This window comes from Leptodactylus fuscus, chromosome 7, assembly GCF_031893055.1.
Source record: "Leptodactylus fuscus isolate aLepFus1 chromosome 7, aLepFus1.hap2, whole genome shotgun sequence".
NCBI lineage: Eukaryota > Metazoa > Chordata > Amphibia > Anura > Leptodactylidae > Leptodactylus > Leptodactylus fuscus.
Window position 1 is genome coordinate 27,214,123 of NC_134271.1, and position 18,870 is coordinate 27,232,992.

Here is an 18,870-nt window from a genome sequence, read left to right on the forward strand (position 1 = left end):
TGTGATATATAGAGTTATATGATAGAGGGAGAGAAGCTGAGCTCTGTGATATATAGGGTTATAGGATACAGGAGAGAAGCTGAGTTCTATGATATATAGGGTTATATGATAGAGGGAGAGAAGCTGAGCTCTGTGATATATAGGCTGATATGATGGAGGAGAGAAGCTGAGCTCTGTGATATATAGGATGATATGATGGAGGAGAGAAGCTGAGCTCTGTGATATATAGGGTTATAGGATACAGGAGAGAAGCTGAGTTCTATGATATATAGGGTTATATGATAGAGGGAGAGAAGCTGAGCTCTGTGATATATAGGATGATATGATGGAGGAGAGAAGCTGAGCTCTGTGATATATAGGGTTATATGATAGAGGGAGAGAAGCTGAGCTCTGTGATATATAGGATGATATGATAGAGGAGAGAAGCTGAGCTCTGTGATATATAGGGTTATATGATAGGAAAGAAGCTGAGCTCTGTAATATGTAGGGTTATAGGATAGAGGAGAAAAGCTGAGCTCTGTGATATATAGGATGATATGACAGAGGAGAGAAGCTGAGCTCTGTGATATATAGGATTATATGATAGAGGGAGAAGCTGAGCTCTGTCATATATAGGGTTATAGGATAGAGGGAGAGAAGCTGAGCTCTGTGATATATAGGGTTATATGATAGAGGAGAGAAGCTGAGCTCTGTGATATATAGGGTTATATGATAGAGGAGAGAAGCTGAGCTCTGTGATTTATAGGGTTATAGGATAGAGGGAGAGAAGCTGAGCTCTGTGATATATAGGGTTATATGATAGAGGAGAGAAGCTGAGCTCTGTGATATATATGATTGTATGATAGAGGGAGAAGCTGAGCTCTGTCATATATAGGGTTATAGGATAGAGGGAGAGAAGCTGAGCTCTGTGATATATAGGATGATATGATAGAGGAGAGAAGCTGGGCTCTGTGATATATAGGGTTATATGATAGAGGGGAGAAGCTGAGCTCTGTGATATATAGGGTTATGGGATAGAGGAGAGAAGCTCAGCTCTATGATATATAGGGTTATATGATAGAGGAGAGAAGCTGAGCTCTGTGATATATAGGTTTATAGGATAGAGGAGAGAAGCTGAGCTCTGTGATATATAGGGTTATGGGATAGAGGAGAGAAGCTCAGCTCTATGATATATAGGGTTATATGATAGAGGAGAGAAGCTCAGCTCTGTGATATATAGGGTTATAGGACAGAGGAGAGAAGCTGAGCTCTGTGATATATAGGGTTATATGATAGAGGGGAGAAGCTGAGCTCTGTGATATATAGGGTTATATGATAGAGGAGAGAAGCTCAGCTCTGTGATATATAGGGTTATATGATGGATATCACAGAGCCCAGCTTCTCTCCTCTATAATATAACCCTATATATCACAGAGCTCAGCTTCTCTCCTCTATAATATAACCCTATATATCACAGAGCTCAGCTTCTCTCCTCTATAATATAACCCTATATATCACAGAGCTCAGCTTCTCTCCTCCATCATATAATCCTATATATCACAGAGCTCAGCTTCTCTCCTCTATCATATAATCCTATATATCACAGAGCTCAGCTTCTCTCCTCTACCATATAATCCTATATATCACAGAGCTCAGCTTCTCTCCTCTATCATATATCCCTATATATCACACAGCTCAGCTTCTCTCCTCTACCATATAATCTTATATATCACAGAGCTCAGCCTAACCTACTATATTCATATAGTATACTAGCAGTTACCCGTGACTTCGTCTGTGGGTTGGTGGTGGCGCTGAACCACTTATATTTCTTGTCCCCCCATCTCTGCACCCAGTTTCTTGTCCTCCCATCTCCGCCCCCAGTTTCTTGTCCCCCCTATCTTTGCTCCCAGGTTCATGTTCCCCCCCTACATCAGCCCCAGTGTAGTTGGACTCACCTTGCCACGCTCCCCCGCCGCTCGCTCACTGCACATAGTTGTCGGGCGGCTGGCTGCGTGTGGCATATATGAGGCAGAGCGGGGGCCGGCGTCAGGTTGCTATGACAGCCGGAAGCCTTGCGCTGCCTCCCTGGCCTGTCAGTTTTTCGCGTCTATTGCAGCCTAGGCAGGTAGACTGCAATAGAGGCGCCGGTATTATACAGTGCATTGCAGAATACCGGAGCCTCTATTGCAGTCTACCTGCCATACGCAGCCAGCCACCCGACAGCTATGTGCAGTGAGCGAGCGGAGAGAGCGGCGGGGGGGAGCGTGGCAAGGTGAGTCCAACTACAGTGGGGCCGATGTTTGGGGGGGACATGGAGCTGGGGAATGTGGTTGATCCCTGGGGACACCGACCTAGGGACACCCCCTCCCTAACCCCCTGTACCGACCTGTTATGTGGTGAGTGGTGTTCAGTCGTCTCTGGCAGTACCATGTAGTGACACCGCACATGCTGGACGACTATTCCATTCATTTGAGGGTCACAGTTCTCAGGTTCTTGTGATCATTAGGGGCCCAGCAGTAAGATCTCCACCAATACCTATAAGTTTCAGTCTTGTGACGACCGCTTTAATAAATCCATCTAAGGCTATTGAACAGTTATAAAATGTGCTGTAACAGTAATTGGACATATAGATTACTGTCACATTGGCAGCATTTTGTTAGATTTGTCATATTCCTCATCTACATATTCCAGATAGTTCCAGAGCTAAACCTTGCATATGAATCAGGCCTTGACTGTCATTTTGGCTGGTTCATTTCTACTATTAAGAAAACAGAATCTGCACAATTGTGATTTATGGGCAAAAAAACCTGCAATGTAAATTACTGCAATAAGCCGCCCGGAATAGCAGAGGAAATGCTTCATTACATGCAGGGCCGACGACGCTTTATCTGGCTAGGAGTGTTCAGTAAAACATGAATATTGTCTTCTTTCTTAATCTGCATATCACAATGTATTACCGGGAGACTCGCATAGTTAATTCTGATTAGGAACATTGAGCATTGATCATAGTATCTACACAACACCGCCGCCACCTAGTGGCCAGATCACAGCAAAGTACTTCTGTAGCGTCAAATGGCACAATCCATTTTACGTGGAGATTTCAATTCATTGTAATAAAGATCTATTCACACTGCAGTATATTCGGGGAATTGCCAGGAACGCTTCCAACAGATACTTTGGACCCAAAGCAATCAATGTTTTTATTTATTCATGTCACTTGCATATTCCGCAGCATTCACTGTCAGCGCTCATGTCTGTCCCTGCGCCCATTTGCTCTCAGAATCTAGTTTCCCCATCCCAAACACACTCTAAGGCCAGTTGTAGATGAGTCTTATATAGGTGAATCCATGCACCTATACGGCAGCTGCGAATCCCAACCCGACAAGTCTGTGCAGGTCATGACGTTCATGGTTGGGCTGGAATTTGCACCCATAGGGCGCTCATGTAAAAGTGGTCTAGGGCCGATCTCAGTATGATTTTGGGGCGTAACCAAAACACAGGAAGAACATGCAAGCGCCATGCAGTATCCATCACATGGTTGGATGCCCCACAGCGCCAACCACTGAGCCGCCACATGCATGCCAAAATAATAGGGCACATTCATAACGCAAACAATTGTGCAATTTTTTGTGCATACCAGTTTAGCACCTTTTTCTCCTCTATTTGCCGCTCAAATCACTTTCTAAAAAAATGGTGTTCACCCCTAAGGGTAAGTTCTCACGGGGAGCATAAAGGTGGATTTTGGCAGAGAGTGACGCGGGGAGCGGGGTCAAAACCCACCTGCTACAACTGTCGGAAGCTTCCCGGCTCAAATGAATGGGTCGACACCAGAGGTTGCGGACGCCGCGGCTTGACGAGCCACAGAATCCATCTGGAGAAAGGGCAGCTCGCTTCTTTTTCCCGTGAGCTGCAACATGCCGTAGACCACCATTGTGAGGGGGCGGTTTATGACGTGGATTACATGCCATAATCTGCCCCCTCTGTGCCTGTGTGAACTAGCCCAAACATATTTAAAGGGGTTATCCACTTTCTAATATTGACGGCATGACACCTTGGACCCCCGCAGATCAGCTGCTCTAGAGCACTATGGTAATGCTTACATGGTGGGAGACGTGCTGCAGTACCTAAAGCCACCACCACACTTTGTACAGTTAGCAGCACAGCTCCCGCCATTACTAGTAGCCATGGTGCCTCAAAGTAGTTGATCCGCAGGGATCCTGGATGTCAGATCTAATATAGATGGCCTATCCTAAGAATCAGAAAGTAGATAACCCCTCTAACATATTGACTTCACAAGATATGCCACAATTATTAAGATGTCTGTGCCTTCTGAGGTCGGGGGACCCTTTTAGTCTCCTAATATTTTGTAGTCAAGGAACAACATATGCAAATTTTCCCAGTGCCTAGGCCGAAAAGTACATGCAGTGTGAACAGAGCCCAATCTACTTGTTCTCTGGCTGCAGCTTAACCACACTGAAAACAGCACAAATACAAGCATCTATAGACGGTAGAAGGTTGCACCCGTCGTCCAAGTGCTAAACATATGCTGAGCGGTAATAGTCTGAACACCATCGCTGGCCCCGGAGCAGAGTGCTGGAACTGTGGGATAGAACGGAGAAATGGGCAAAGACGCCAGAGACAGCTGCTGCCTGTTCAGCCTTTCAAAAACTGACAAGCCGACCAAGACTCTGACAATGTGCGGACGCATATGTGTATTATAATATACTAGTGGGAGTGAAAACAGACATGGATTAGAAAACGCCAAGTTTCTCTCTTCCCTGGGGAGCGTGTATTCTACCATCGCTGCTTTTTTTAAATTGTCTTTTTGACCGCTTTATCTTATCAGATGGTATTTTGCAGGGGGAAAAAAAATCCCATTAGGAGATGTTGGCGCAGATTTAGTCAAAAATGCCAAAGAAAAATGCGTAGGATTTTGGCTAAGTCGCCTTTGGTACAGCTTAGGGTAAGTAATGAGGGGTTTGAGCAAGTTAAACTTGCAGATGGGTAGACCCTCACCGATCGGGGAACAAAATAGCCCTGTTGCTCAGAGTGATCATCAGGCAGCGATCGCTTTATTTCGGCTCCAATACGCCCACTGAAATAAATTGAATGGCGTGCGTTGCCCGACCACCGTGTTATTTAGAACAGGGGACTAAACAACCCTGCCCTCCTGACTGGCGGAGGTCTCAGTCGTCTGACCGCCTCTGATCAGCTAGATATCCCATATCCTGTGGATAGAAGGTAACTTGTCACATGGAACGTTACGGAAACCCAGCTTTTTTTTTTTTTTTTGTGCAGATTTTGTTGCTGTTTTTTGAGGCAAAGCCAAGAGTGGATTGGGCAGACGGGAGAAGTATAAGAACTTCCTATACATTTCCCATTCCTTTTCTAGCCATCCTTGGCTTTGGCTTAAAAACCGCATCAAAATCTGCAACGTGGGGCCTTAGCCTAAAGATCACGTGGCACAGTCGCAGCGAGTTAGTCGCACCGCTGGAAAAAAAAAACGCAGCACAAAGTGTCTTGCGCTTCGGGTTTGAACCAGCAGCAGATCTGGTTCTGGCTAGGGGTCCAGCACGGTTTTCAACATTTGCAATGCAAAAACTGAACATGAGCCCTGCTGTAGGGGCTGCACCTGCAGAAAAGAACAGCAATTTTTGCTCAGTTTTTGCAGCTGGTGGAACCGCTCACTTTGGACATCCTGCACTGGACCCTTAAAGGGGTTGTGACACTACTGTCTACAGAATAGGTGACATGAACAAGCTCCTGAAAATCCCCCTATAGCCTCCCTGTGAATGAAGCCCCGATGCACTTGTATAAACGGAGCTCCATTCACTTCTATAGATAACTGCAGCCCCCAGAAATGAATAGAACGCCAGCCATGGAAGAGCAGCTTGGCTACTAGCCTTAGTCATATTCCAAGGCTTGTTAAAGAGCTGGACATTGACACCAGTAGGTGGCGCTAAAGACACAGATCTCCTTTACTGTGTAGTAAGGGTGCATTCACACTTCGGATACACTGACTGATTCTGAACGTTGAGGGTGCGTTCACACAATGTAACGTGGAGCGGCCGCAAAATAACGCGGCGTATACGCTCCTATCTCCCATTGAAATGAATGGGAACATTTTGAGTGCGTAATCTGCCGACACATGTATACGTGCCAGATCACGCTCCACGTTACATCGTGTGAACGCACCCTAAAACACGTTCAGAATCAGCGCGTATAAAGCAGATCCCATTCATTTCAATGGGAGCCGGCATATGAGCGCTCCCCATTGAAATGAATGGGCTGCTTTTTTCTCTCATTCCGAGCCATACGCGCGAGCGCTTCCCATTCACTTCAATGGGAGCGCTTGTAGAGAAAAAAGCAGCCCATTCATTTCAATGGGGAGCGCTCATATGCCGGCTCCCATTGAAATGAATGGGATCTGCTTTATACGCGCTGATTCTGAACGTGTTTTAGGGTGCGTTCACACGATGTAACGTGGAGCGTGATCTGGCACGTATACATGTGTCGGCAGATTACGCACTCAAGATGTTCCCATTCATTTCAATGGGAGATAGGAGCGTATACGCCGCGTTATTTTGCGACCGCTCCACGTTACATTGTGTGAACGCACCCTCAACGTTCAGAATCAGTCAGTGTATCCGAAGTGTGAATGCACCCTAAGACCTGCCTGCACATCTATGTGAATGTTCAGAGTACAGAGTAATAACACATTGAGTCATTAACGTAAAACATCTTTATTAATAAATGTATACAGCGTGGCGGTTTGTAGCACATACTTAGTCCTGATGTATCATCCAATGCTGCAGCTGTATTGAATTGTTCCATAAGAGCATGGTCACACACAGCAGATTTGTTGCAGAAAAGTCTGTACATTACAAGGGGACGTATAAAACAACTGCACTCGGATAACTGGAATCGATTCAATTGCAGATATTCATGCCATAAATCTGCCTGGTGTGAATATACCCTAAGGCTAGGGTCACACGGTGGAATTTCCTCAGTGAAAACTGCTGCAAAAATTTACTGCTAGCTGGAACAATAAACCTCCTGATCTATTTCTGCGAGTGAATGGGAATAGGGAAGGAAGATTTCCGCATTGGATTTAGCATGGCGGGTCCCACTGCAAAATTCACCACGTGACCCTGATCTAAGAGTTATAAGACACAGAGGAGTCTGGATCAGGACGAAACGTAGTAATATGGCTTCCTTCACACAACCATAGTGGTTTTTAGTGTCTTGCAATCAGACTTGTATGATCCCCTACACTTATACGTACCACAAGGCCGCAAAAAACGCGCACAGGAATGCAGGTGTCCGTACATTGATCCGGAACTGCAGTCGTGTGAAGAAGGACAATACACCCAATATAGTACGCTCCACACTACTAAAGGGACCCGAACAATGTGCAGGGAAAGAAGGCGATGAACAAGTATTTCAGAGAGTTCTTGCAATCTAACACCTTACAGGCAGTCTGGCAGCTGCGGAGATAACATACAGAACATATCCGTTGCCTCGCTGACCGGGTCAACACCCAAATCGCTTACAATCGGATAGTATATAGGCACAGGAGAAGTTCTATATGAAGGGATAATCCAGTCCCCCGGCATCACCACCCCACAGATCTGCAAATGTTCCCTCCAATATTTCTCAGCCTGCATAATTACACTGTGTGAACAGGAGCGACACCAGAACAAGAGAGATCACAACTAAGAATTATCCTTAATTAAATCCATTACCACATACAATTGCAGTTAATATCAATTCGCAGGTTTTGACACTTGTTTTCAACATGACGTAACTTTTTGGTTAAAGCCGCCCTTCGGTGCACAATAAAAATTTCACACACATACTGACAAACAAGATTTTAGTATTTCGGCTTGTCCAATTGCCAAACCCCTCTTCATTTTTGTAAAATGACCCCCAGGTTCTTGGGTTGCACCATGCACAGGGGCAGGATTATTATTAAAAATCTAATTTCTGCACTGCCATTTCCAAACAGGGGGCATGGCAAGGGCCTGCAGGGTGCACGGCCTGGTGGAGGGTGCGCATTATTTATGAGGCGACGTGCACCTTGTCATCCCCTGCAGCAATGGGATTATGAATAGACCTTCATCAGACAACGTTGCGCAGGAGGGATCAGGAAGAGGACAGTTGTAAGCACTGATGTCTGATGAAGGTCCGAGACACCGAAACGTCACATGTCAATTTTTGGATTGCCAATAAATGGGAAATTTTCTTGCATGCTATTTTGAGTGCTGGAATCTTTTTGGCTAACCAAACAGTGGACGGAACCGGAAGCAATGTCTCCCTGCACGGTTGTGTAGTGCCTGTTCCAAGTAAATGGAGCAGAGCTGCAATAATAAAGTACGACTAAAGGGGGTGCAGTCGTACCAGGGCCCAGGAGCCTTCGGGGGCCCATAAGCACTGGCATCAGTATTAAGGTTGTAGCTTCCATCCGGCCCATAAGCCAAGGAGACCCACAGATTCCCCTAACCACACTAAGGTGGATTAAACTCCTTAGCCCCCGTAACCATCACTATCAAGAATTCACTGTAGGGATGAGGGAGGGGGCCCCGGACAAAAGATTGCACCGGGGCCCACAAGACTTTGGTTACGCCACTGACTATTACACAGTATACAGAGCTGTCTGCTTCCTGGCTCTGTCCACTGTAGAGTTCAAGCGCTCAAGAAAAATCATCACCAAATCCGTGGGGGTGTGAATAAGACCTTGGGGAGTAAGATTTCAAAATGATACCGTATATTTGGCCTATAGTAAAAAAAAAACCCGTCACCAAGTCCCAACAGACATAAGAATAAAACCTCCTGCCAGTCTGCTGGTCCTAGGCCACCCCAGTAGGATCCCAGCAGTATTTCTTCTCGGTGCCATCGCCTTTTAGGAGTTCGACTTCTTCACTACTCAGCTCAAAATCCCAGACGTTAAAATTCTCCTTTATTCTGACTGACGAAGAAGCTTTAGGAATAACCCCGACACCTTGCTGTAGAGCCCACTTGAGTAACACTTGGGATGGAGTGCGCCCGTGTGCTTTCGCCACTTTGCATACTTCTACGTTTTCCAGAAGATGCCCACAGCCCAGGGAAGAGTAAGCCTGCAGGTGAACGCCATTTTGTTGACACCAACTGAGAAGAGAGGTTTGCGGGAGGCGCGGGTGAAATTCCACCTGTAGAACAGCGGGTGGCACTCTGCACGATCCTAAGAGCTGTGCCATGTGAGCCACTGTATAGTTAGACACACCTAGAGCCTTTATGGCGCCAGTCTGATACACGTCCTCCAAGGCCTTCCAGGTCTCTTCTCTAATAGCCGGGTTACGGGCATCGTCGCTTCGCCAGCCCTGCTTCCCCGGCCAGTGAATGAGGTAGAGGTCCAGGTAATCCAAACCCAAATCAGACAGACTCTTCAAGCAGGCATCACGGGCCCCGGGGCCTAAATCTGAAGGTGATAACTTGCTGGTAATGAAGATATCCGAGCGACTTAAGCCGTACTTGGGCAGCAGCTGGCGCAACGCTTGGCCGAGATCGGACTCATTACGATAGACCGAAGCTGTATCAAATGAACGGTAGCCATATTCCAACGCGGCATCTACAGCCTGGGTTATACTTTCTAGTCCCCTCATACGAAATGTGCCCAGGCCAAGAAGGGGCATGGTCACCCCATTATTAAGGGTCACCGTCTGCTGCTGATCTGCAGGGGAAGAGAAATCACAATCCATAAGAACAAAAGAAATCGTACAAGACGTCTCAGGTAGAGATGAGCGAACACTGTTCGGATCAGCCGATCCGAACAGCACGCACCCATAGAAATGAATGGAAGCACCTGTGACGCTGACATTGCCGGGGGCCGGCCAGCGTCACAGGTGCTTCCATTCATGTCTATGGGAGCGTGCTGTTCGGATCGGCTGATCCGAACAGTGTTCGCTCATCTCTAGTCTCAGGTATTCCTGCAATGCACAAAACATACATGAACAACATACACAACCTGATACGGGATGTGCCACGAATGACACGCACTCCTCTAACCGGTTTTCTAGAACAATTCCTCCATTTTTTTTTTTTTTTTTTTACAACATAGCTTACTACTTTCTTTTCTATAGGGACACAATGAAATTGCCCAAATCCTTTACTTCTGACATCCCCTTGAAGTGGAAAGTCAGCGGGGCCCCATACCCATCAGAGAGTTGGGCAGCTTTGCTAAAATTGTAGGTTTGGAGACATTAAAGGGGTTGTCCAGCACCAGATTGACTTTTCATATTGATGACCTATCCACTGGATAGGTCATCAGTATGTGATCTGTCCTATACCCAGGTCCCGCACAGATCAGCTGTTCTAGGACCCCCCTTTTGGGTCTGCAGCTCAGCGGCCCCTCCCACTGGTGGAATTGCAGCACCACTCCTTTAATTTGTTAGCACCCATCCACTAACAGCTGATCTGTGTGGGGTCCAGGTGTCAGACCAACCCTGTATGAAAGATCTCAAACTCTTTAGGCTTTTACCATATGATGTATCATTGCCATACAAGGACTGTGCATGGTCTGGTAAGGATGTATTCAGATGGTGCACAGCTTTTATTGCTGAAAAACATTTAATGTTTGTAAAACCAGAAGTTACACCAAAAACCGGATGCAGTTCTGAGTGCATTGTCTGAATACAGCCTAATACTCCCCTCCCCCACCTTAGACCAGTACTATTTCCTTGATGTCACCTACCTACTGCTATCTCTGCACCAGGATAATGTCGCCCCCTAATTCAGTTTCTTTGGGCTCAGCTGCTGCAGAACAGCTTCATGCACCAGAATGGAGTACTATGGAGCAGGACAGCAGCAAGGGATCAGTGATGCCCATTACAAGGAATATGACAATCCTGCACAAGTGCACCTCCCACTAGCGCCCCCCACAGTCCATGCCGTACCCCCTTCGTGAAACTTACCGCCCTGCTTATCCATGTCTACAGACTACAGCACGACGAAAGTCACGTGGATTGAGGGGGCGGGGTTACGAAAGCCCCGCCTTCGGTGAGTGACGTCCCGGCTGATCCCGCCTCTAGGCGGAGCTGTGCGCTGATGACTTAACCCTTTGTGGTGCCCTGGCTGTGGCCACACTGCGGTCGTGTCATACTAATGTCTGTGTACACATTAGAGAAACTTTCCATGCGGTTGTTTCTTCAGAAAAAGACATGTCAGGCAAAAATCACACAGGAAGTTTGGAGCCGTTTATTATGAGGTGTGAGTGACCTAGTCCTGCTGTGGCACTACAACTCCCAGCATGGCCTGACATGGCACCAGAACCTGTGACGGACCAACCAGTCCTACAACAGCTAGGGCAGTGTTCACACCTTGTGAATAATTCTGTTTACAATGCGTCTAATTCCGCAGCTTCTGAGCCATTTCTGTCCAGAACAATGACGGAAAGTTGCCGGACTCCATACTAGTCACTGGGGAGGAGGATTCATCAAAGACCATGGAAAAACCTGGTCACATGGCTCACACCTGGTTCCATGGTGTAATGGTTAGCACTCTGGACTTTGAATCCAGCGATCCGAGTTCAAATCTCGGTGGAACCTGAAGTGTTTTTATTTCTACATCCAAATTCTCAGCCCCTCCTGCCGCCTCCAACTCAAGAACATCCATCAAATCCGCTCCTTCCTCAGCCCAGAAACTGCAAAGATGCTCGTCCAGGCCCTCATAATCTCCCGCTTAGATTACTGTAACACCCTTCTCCGTGGCCTCCCGGCCAATACTCTCGCCCCCCTCCAGTCCACCTCAAACTGTGCCGCTCACTTAATCCACCATTCCCCCCCCATCTTCATCGGCTGCTCCCCTCTGCCAGTCCCTCCACTGGCTACCTGTTGCCCAATGAATAGAGTTCAAGTTACTAACACTGACATACAAAGCCATCCACAACCTGTCCCCTCCATATATCTCTGACCTCATCTCCCGCTACCTGCCCACACATAACCTCCGATCCTCCAATGACCTCCTACTCCGCTCTGCTCTCATCCGCTCCTCACACAACCGTCTCCAAGACTTCTCCTGTGCATCCCCCATACTCTGGAACTCCTTACAAGACACATAAGACTGACCCCCACAATCACAGGCTTCAAGAAGGCCCTGAAGACTCCCCTATTCAGGAAGGCCTACAACCTCCAATAACACTATCACCGCACTGCTATCTGAACTGTCGCTACCCTCATCTTATGTCTCTACCCCCCCCCCCCCTTCCCTCATAGATTGTAAGCCCTCGCGGGCAGTGCCCTCTACCCCACTGTGCCAGCCGATCACTGTTAGTATTGTATTTGTTTTGTATATTTTGTGTACCGTATTTAAACCCCAAATGTAAAGCACCATGGAATTAATATAATAATGTACAGCACCACAGAATTAATATACCGTATATACTCGAGTATAAGCCAACCCGAATATAAGCCGAGGCCCCTAATTTTACCACAAAAAACTGGGAAAACTTATTGACTAGAGTATAAGCCGGGGGGGGGGGGGGGGGAATGCAGCAGCTACTGGAAAATTTCTAAAATTAAAATGGTCGGAGTTTTTGGGTGCAGTAGTTGCTGGGGAAGGGGAGGGGGTGTTTTGGTTGTCTGTCGGCCCCTTCCCTGAGCTTGAGGACTGAGTTTTTTTCCCCCACTTGGAATTCAGCCTGGCTGACTATAGGGGATCTGCAGTGCTCCTATTAACCCCTTCCCGACGGAACAGGAGCACTGCAGATCCCCTATATTCAGTAGACCGGGCACTGTCAGACACAGGGAGACCTAATGTGTATGTGTTTCATAGTCATTTTCTACTTTTACATGTATTCTAGGGAAAGGAGGGATTTACAACTTTTATTTACTTTATATTTTTTAAAGTTTCTTTTTTTTTTTTCACTATTTTATGGGAGATTCTATACATTACTATTGCGAATGGTCATAGACCCCCCCCCCTTCCCAAAAAAAAAAATTTCTTTTGCTTGACTCGAGTATAAGCCGAGGGGGGATTTTTCAGCACAAAAACTGTGCTGAAAAATTCGGCTTACACGCAAGTATATACGGTAATAATATACAGCACCATGGAATTAATATAATAACGTACAGCTCCATGGAATTAATATAATAATTTTTAGCACCATGGAGTTAATATAATAATGTTCATCACTACGGAATTAATATACCGTATTTTCCGGACTATAAGGCGCACATAAAAACCTACGATTTCCTCAGAAATCGTAAGTGCGGCTTATAGTCCGGTGCGGCTTATATATGGATGGAAGCGGCGGCAAAGACTGCGTGCCGCTTCCATACATACATAAAAGGCACCGTAAGGGTGCATTCACACTACCGAACGCCGGCGTGTATCACAGCCGTACACGCCGGCGTTACAGCAGGGCTGCCGGACACTTCCTATTCATTTCTATGGGAGCAGGCATGCGAGCGCTCCCCATAGAAATGAATGGACAGACACTTCCCATTCATTTCTATGGGAGCCGGCATGAGAGCACTCCCTATAGAAATGAATGGAAAAAAGCAGTCCATTCATTTCTATGGGGAGCGCTCGCATGTCGGCTCCCATAGAAATGAATGGGAAGTGTCCGGCAGCCCTGCTGTCACGCCGGCCTGAAACAGAACGTGAAACTTACCCAGCGGTGCAGGGCGGGCGGGCGGGCATTCAGGCCTCCTCTGCCTCCGATGTTCCGTCCTTCTCCTCCGGCGCTCGCTGATAATGGCCGGGGCGCATGCGCAATATCATAATGCTTCTACTGCGCATGTGCTCTGGCCATTATCAGCTTGCGAGCGCCGGAGGAGGACGGAACATCGGAGGAAGAGGAGGCCTGAATGCCCGCCCACCCTACACCGCTCGGTAAGTTTCACATTCTGTTTCAGGCTTTTATTTTAAAACGGGGGGGGGGGGGGGGGGGGGTAGTTTAACCTAACGTTTACGGTTGGGCTCTATCAGCATGATTTTGCTGATAGAGCCCCTCCTCGCCTGCCGAGCGCTTCCAATAGAAGCGGCTGGCACGCGGGGGGTTAAGCGGCCGCTGGCAAAGTCTGCCTGCCGCCGCTTTCAATAAGATATAATGCGCACCGGACTGCGGCTTATAGTCCGGTGCGCCTTATATATGAACCGAGACGGACTATAAGGCGCTCATGGGCAATGCGGCTTATAGTCCAGTGCGCCTTATAGTCCGTAAAATACGGTAATAATATTCAGCTCTACGGAATTAAAGGTGCTATATAAATAAACAATAATAATAATAATGATAATTCTGCACTGTGGGGTGACATGTTTAAGGGGTTATGCCATGAAGCAAGAACAGGGGTCCTTTTCTCTACTGCAAATTCAACTTGACCACAGCCAGGCTGAATATGGGGCTGATTGGTGGTGAACACTGGCGCCCCCATTCATTCAATGGCAGTGCTAGAGATAGCCAAGTGCTGTACTTCAGCTGTCTCCAGTGCTCTTATTGAAGTGAATGGGAGAGCCAGTGTCAGGTGGTCAGTCTCAATGTACAGTGGGATAAACCATTTTTGGGATTGGTGGGGGTCTTAGTGGTCAGGCCCCCATTTTTCCTTATCCAGGCCTTTGTATGACCTGTGTTTTCTGACGCAGGCCTGTGTAATGGCGATTACATCAAGTGAGTTATATGCTCACTGCTGAGTACTTTGCTTTTTGGGGCACTTGGTGCTGATACTTGAGCCCCCCATTCCTAGCAGTATTTGTAAAGACACTGTGACATCACTCATATGGGCACACCAAGGGACTCTATTAGTACATTACACGGTACGGCACTATTTAATTGGACACCATGATGTATTATATTTCATGACAGTTTGGAGTAGTTGTGCTTTCTATAACATATAGTCCCCGTGTTCTCATAAAAATAATAATACAAGTGCGATCCTTCCTCTCCCTTTATACACATACAGTAAGAGGACACAAAGGAATATTCAACTTTATGATATATCTTATAGCTGTCTGCATCAAGCACCTGTAGAGAGATACACCTGGTAGTGTCTTCTATAATCTAAGGAGACATCAAGTCTTAGCCATGAAATACCAAAAATTATGTAAATGCCTGTCATTATAAAGCCGGCTCTATAAAGTGTGGCATTCCTATTATTATCTCGCCCCTCCCAAATAGTAAGAAGATGATGCCTATATTCATCATGGAGATAGGGTGAAGTTCTTTAAAGGAACACTAAACCTACAAATCAACGATGTATATACAGTGTGTAAACTAGGAAAAAAATTTAGGGGGAACTCTGAAATAAAGTCCTCCCCAGCCACCCCCTCCTAAAGGCTGTGACCGACCAAACAACGACCACCCTAGCCCTCATTCCCGCACACTCTATTATGCCCCATAGTGGCCCCTGCACACAGTATTATCCCCCATAGTGGCCCCTGCACACAGTATTATGTCCCATAGTGGCCCCTGCACACAGTATTATCCCCCATAGTGGCCCCTGCACACAGTATTATCCCCCATAGTTGCCCCTGCACACAGTATTATGCCCCATAGTGGCCCCTGCACACAGTATTATGCCCCATAGTGGCCCCTGCAAACAGTATTATGTCCCATAGTGGCCCCTGCACACAGTATTATGTCCCATAGTGGCCCCTGCACACAGTATTATGCCCCATAGTGGCCCCTGCACACAGTATTATGTCCCTTAGTGGCCCCTGCACACAGTATTATGCCCCATAGTGGCCCCTGCACAAAGTATTATGCCCTATAGTGGCCCCTGCACACAGTATTATCCCTCATAGTGGCCCCTGCACACAGTATTATGCCCTATAGTGGCCCCTGCACACAGTATTATCCCTCATAGTGGCCCCTGCACACAGTATTATCCCCCATAGTGGCCCCTGCACATAGTATTATCCCCCATAGTGACCCCTGCACATAGTATTATCCCCCATAGTGACCCCTGCACACAGTATTATGTCCCATAGTGGCCCCTGCACATAGTATTATCCCCCATAGTGGCCCCTGCACACAGTATTATGTCCCATAGTGGCCCCTGCACATAGTATTATCCCCCATAGTGACCCCTGCACACAGTATTATGTCCCATAGTGGCCCCTGCGCACAGTATTATGTCCCATAGTGGCTCCTGCACACAGTATTATGTCCCATAGTGGCCCCTGCACACAGTATTATGTCCCATAGTGGCCCCTGCACACAGTATTATGTCCCATAGTGGCCCCTGCACACAGTATTATGTCCCATAGTGGTCCCTGTGCACGGTATTATCCCTCATAGTGGCCCCTGCACACAGTATTATGCCCTATAGTGGCCCCTGCACACAGTATTATCCCTCATAGTGGCCCCTGCACACAGTATTATCCCCCATAGTGGCCCCTGCACATAGTATTATCCCCCATAGTGACCCCTGCACATAGTATTATCCCCCATAGTGACCCCTGCACACAGTATTATGTCCCATAGTGGCCCCTGCACATAGTATTATCCCCCATAGTGGCCCCTGCACACAGTATTATGTCCCATAGTGGCCCCTGCACATAGTATTATCCCCCATAGTGACCCCTGCACACAGTATTATGTCCCATAGTGGCCCCTGCGCACAGTATTATGTCCCATAGTGGCTCCTGCACACAGTATTATGTCCCATAGTGGCCCCTGCACACAGTATTATGTCCCATAGTGGCCCCTGCACACAGTATTATGTCCCATAGTGGCCCCTGCACACAGTATTATGTCCCATAGTGGTCCCTGTGCACGGTATTATCCCCCATAGTGGCCCCTGCGCACAGTATTATGTCCCATAGTGGTCCCTGTGCACAGTATGCCTCATAGTATCCCCTGCACTGCCCCTTCTTCTTCCATATCCTTTTGTCCAATGATTCATTGGCGACTTGAACCTACAACGTCCCTGTAAAATCAGACAAAACCTAATAATCCAAGTAATCTGAAGAGTTCCACAAGGGCATCGAGATGTCTATGAAAGTAATCCTATCACGTGTATGATGAGGAACGAATCTATGGACGTGGAATATTCCTGGAAATATACAGTTACATGGTTTGATAGTTCGCAATGCAGCCAGGTAACAGGTCTAATGTAGAATCCTTGTTACTAAGAGACATCACAGGAAGTTTTATTACAGCTCGCTTTAAACAAGTGACATATAAGACGATGCAGAATTGGAAGCCTTTCCCACCCACAATCTATAAATTACTAATCTTCTCCTTCCACATTACAAGCGCTCCGGTACGTCTCCTGGCCCCGGGGCCCTCCATTATTTGTCTTATTTATCTCTCTCCTGTACCACATAAATACATATCTAAGACTGCAGAGTCTGCATTTACACTTACAGCACGAGACATCCATTGCCGCTGCTCTGCCACAATGGATTAGTTTGGATGTTTTAGAGGCGTCACAAAAGTTCTATTAAGTACAGTAGGACATCGGCGGCCGTAGCTGCAAGGTAACAAAACACTATTAACAAATGGATCAATATATCCCGCGCCATAAAATGGTGTAAATATGGCTGTTAAATTGACGCAGATTGTAAGCGCCATTTCACATGCATCAGATTTGAGTCAGAACGTCTTATAATCATATCCAAATTCCATATAAAACCATATGAGAAATAGATGCAAATCTTTGCTCGATCTTATGGCAGATAGAGAATTTGAAGCAGAATTTGCAAATTCCACAGCAGATTCTGAATTGCTGAAGCAGAATTTTTAGATTCTACAAATTCCACCCTGATCACCGAACCTTCTCGCACCTTGCTTAAAGTCTACATAAAGGGACTTAGAAATACTAAATAAATGGTTTTGCCATATTGGACAGCACCTATAAGAGAGTAAAGACTGCTTGCGCCAGCCGGATCAGCTGATCAGCGTGGGGTCCATGTGTCAAACCACCATCAATTTCATGCTGATGAATAATCCTGTGGATAGGTCATCAATATCCAAAACACATGAGATCTTAGACAACGCCTTGAAACACTTATACAAACACAGACTTTCTACAGCGGTTAATAATGGGATGTATTCCACCACAACTGACTTTCTACATCAATTGCAGTGAATAGTGCGGAGTCTCTTGCGCTCCAGTCTCTTACAGAAAAATAAAAAAAGCTATAGGTCTTGGTATATGAGGTCAAAAAACACAAAAAAATGGTTTGGCTATTAAGACCTAAAAGACTGGAGAAATATTAATTGCATAAATGATACAGTAGTCAGATAATATGGTCATACATCGCCCACATGGTACTGCATGATTTATTGGATGATTCAAATGGGAACTCCCTGGGGAACTTGGATAGTTAATGGAAATATCCTTGGTAGTCTGGGGTGCCTAAGGTGAGTAATGGCAATATCCCTGGTAGTCTGGGGTACTGAAGGTGGTTAATAGCAATATCCCTGGTAGTCTGGGGTACTGAAGCTGGATAATGGAAATATCCCTGGTAGTCTGGGGTACTGAAGGTGGTTAATGGCAATATCCCTGGTAGTCTGGGGTACTGAAGCTGGATAATGGAAATATCCCTGGTAGTCTGGGGTACTGAAGGTGGTTAATAGCAATATCCCTGGTAGTCTGGGGTACTGAAGCTGGATAATGGAAATATCCCTGGTAGTCTGGGGTACTGAAGGTGGTTAATGGCAATATCCCTAGTAGTCTGGGGTAATGAAGGTGGTTAATGGCTATATCACTGGCAGTCTGGGGTACTGAAGGTGGTTAATAACTATATCACTAGTAGTTTGGGGTTCTGAAGGTGATTAATGGCAATATTCCTAGTAGCCTGCAGTGCTGAAGGTGATTAATGGCTATATCATTGGTAGTCTGGGGTTCTGAAGGTGGTTCATGGCAATATCCTTCGTAGTCTGAGTTGTTGAAGATGATTCCTGGCTAT

The 18,870-nt window shown here is 46.6% G+C and overlaps 1 protein-coding gene and 1 non-coding gene across 2 annotated transcripts; one reads left to right on the forward strand and one right to left on the reverse strand.

Annotated features, from left to right (window-relative positions):
• Positions 1-6,736: 6,736 nt before the first annotated feature.
• LOC142212558 (putative oxidoreductase YtbE) lies at positions 6,737-10,961 on the reverse strand. Its single transcript, XM_075280518.1, has 2 exons — positions 10,929-10,961; positions 6,737-9,688 (listed from the first exon to the last, which is right to left on the reverse strand). Exons 1-2 carry the CDS (start codon positions 10,942-10,944, stop codon positions 8,829-8,831), a joined length of 876 nt encoding a protein of 291 aa, XP_075136619.1. The 5' UTR covers positions 10,945-10,961; the 3' UTR covers positions 6,737-8,828.
• A 528-nt stretch (positions 10,962-11,489) lies between these two features.
• Positions 11,490-11,561, forward strand: TRNAQ-UUG (transfer RNA glutamine (anticodon UUG)). Its single transcript has one exon. It is a non-coding gene; the product is annotated as a tRNA-Gln (tRNA).
• The last annotated feature ends 7,309 nt before the right edge of the window (positions 11,562-18,870 follow it).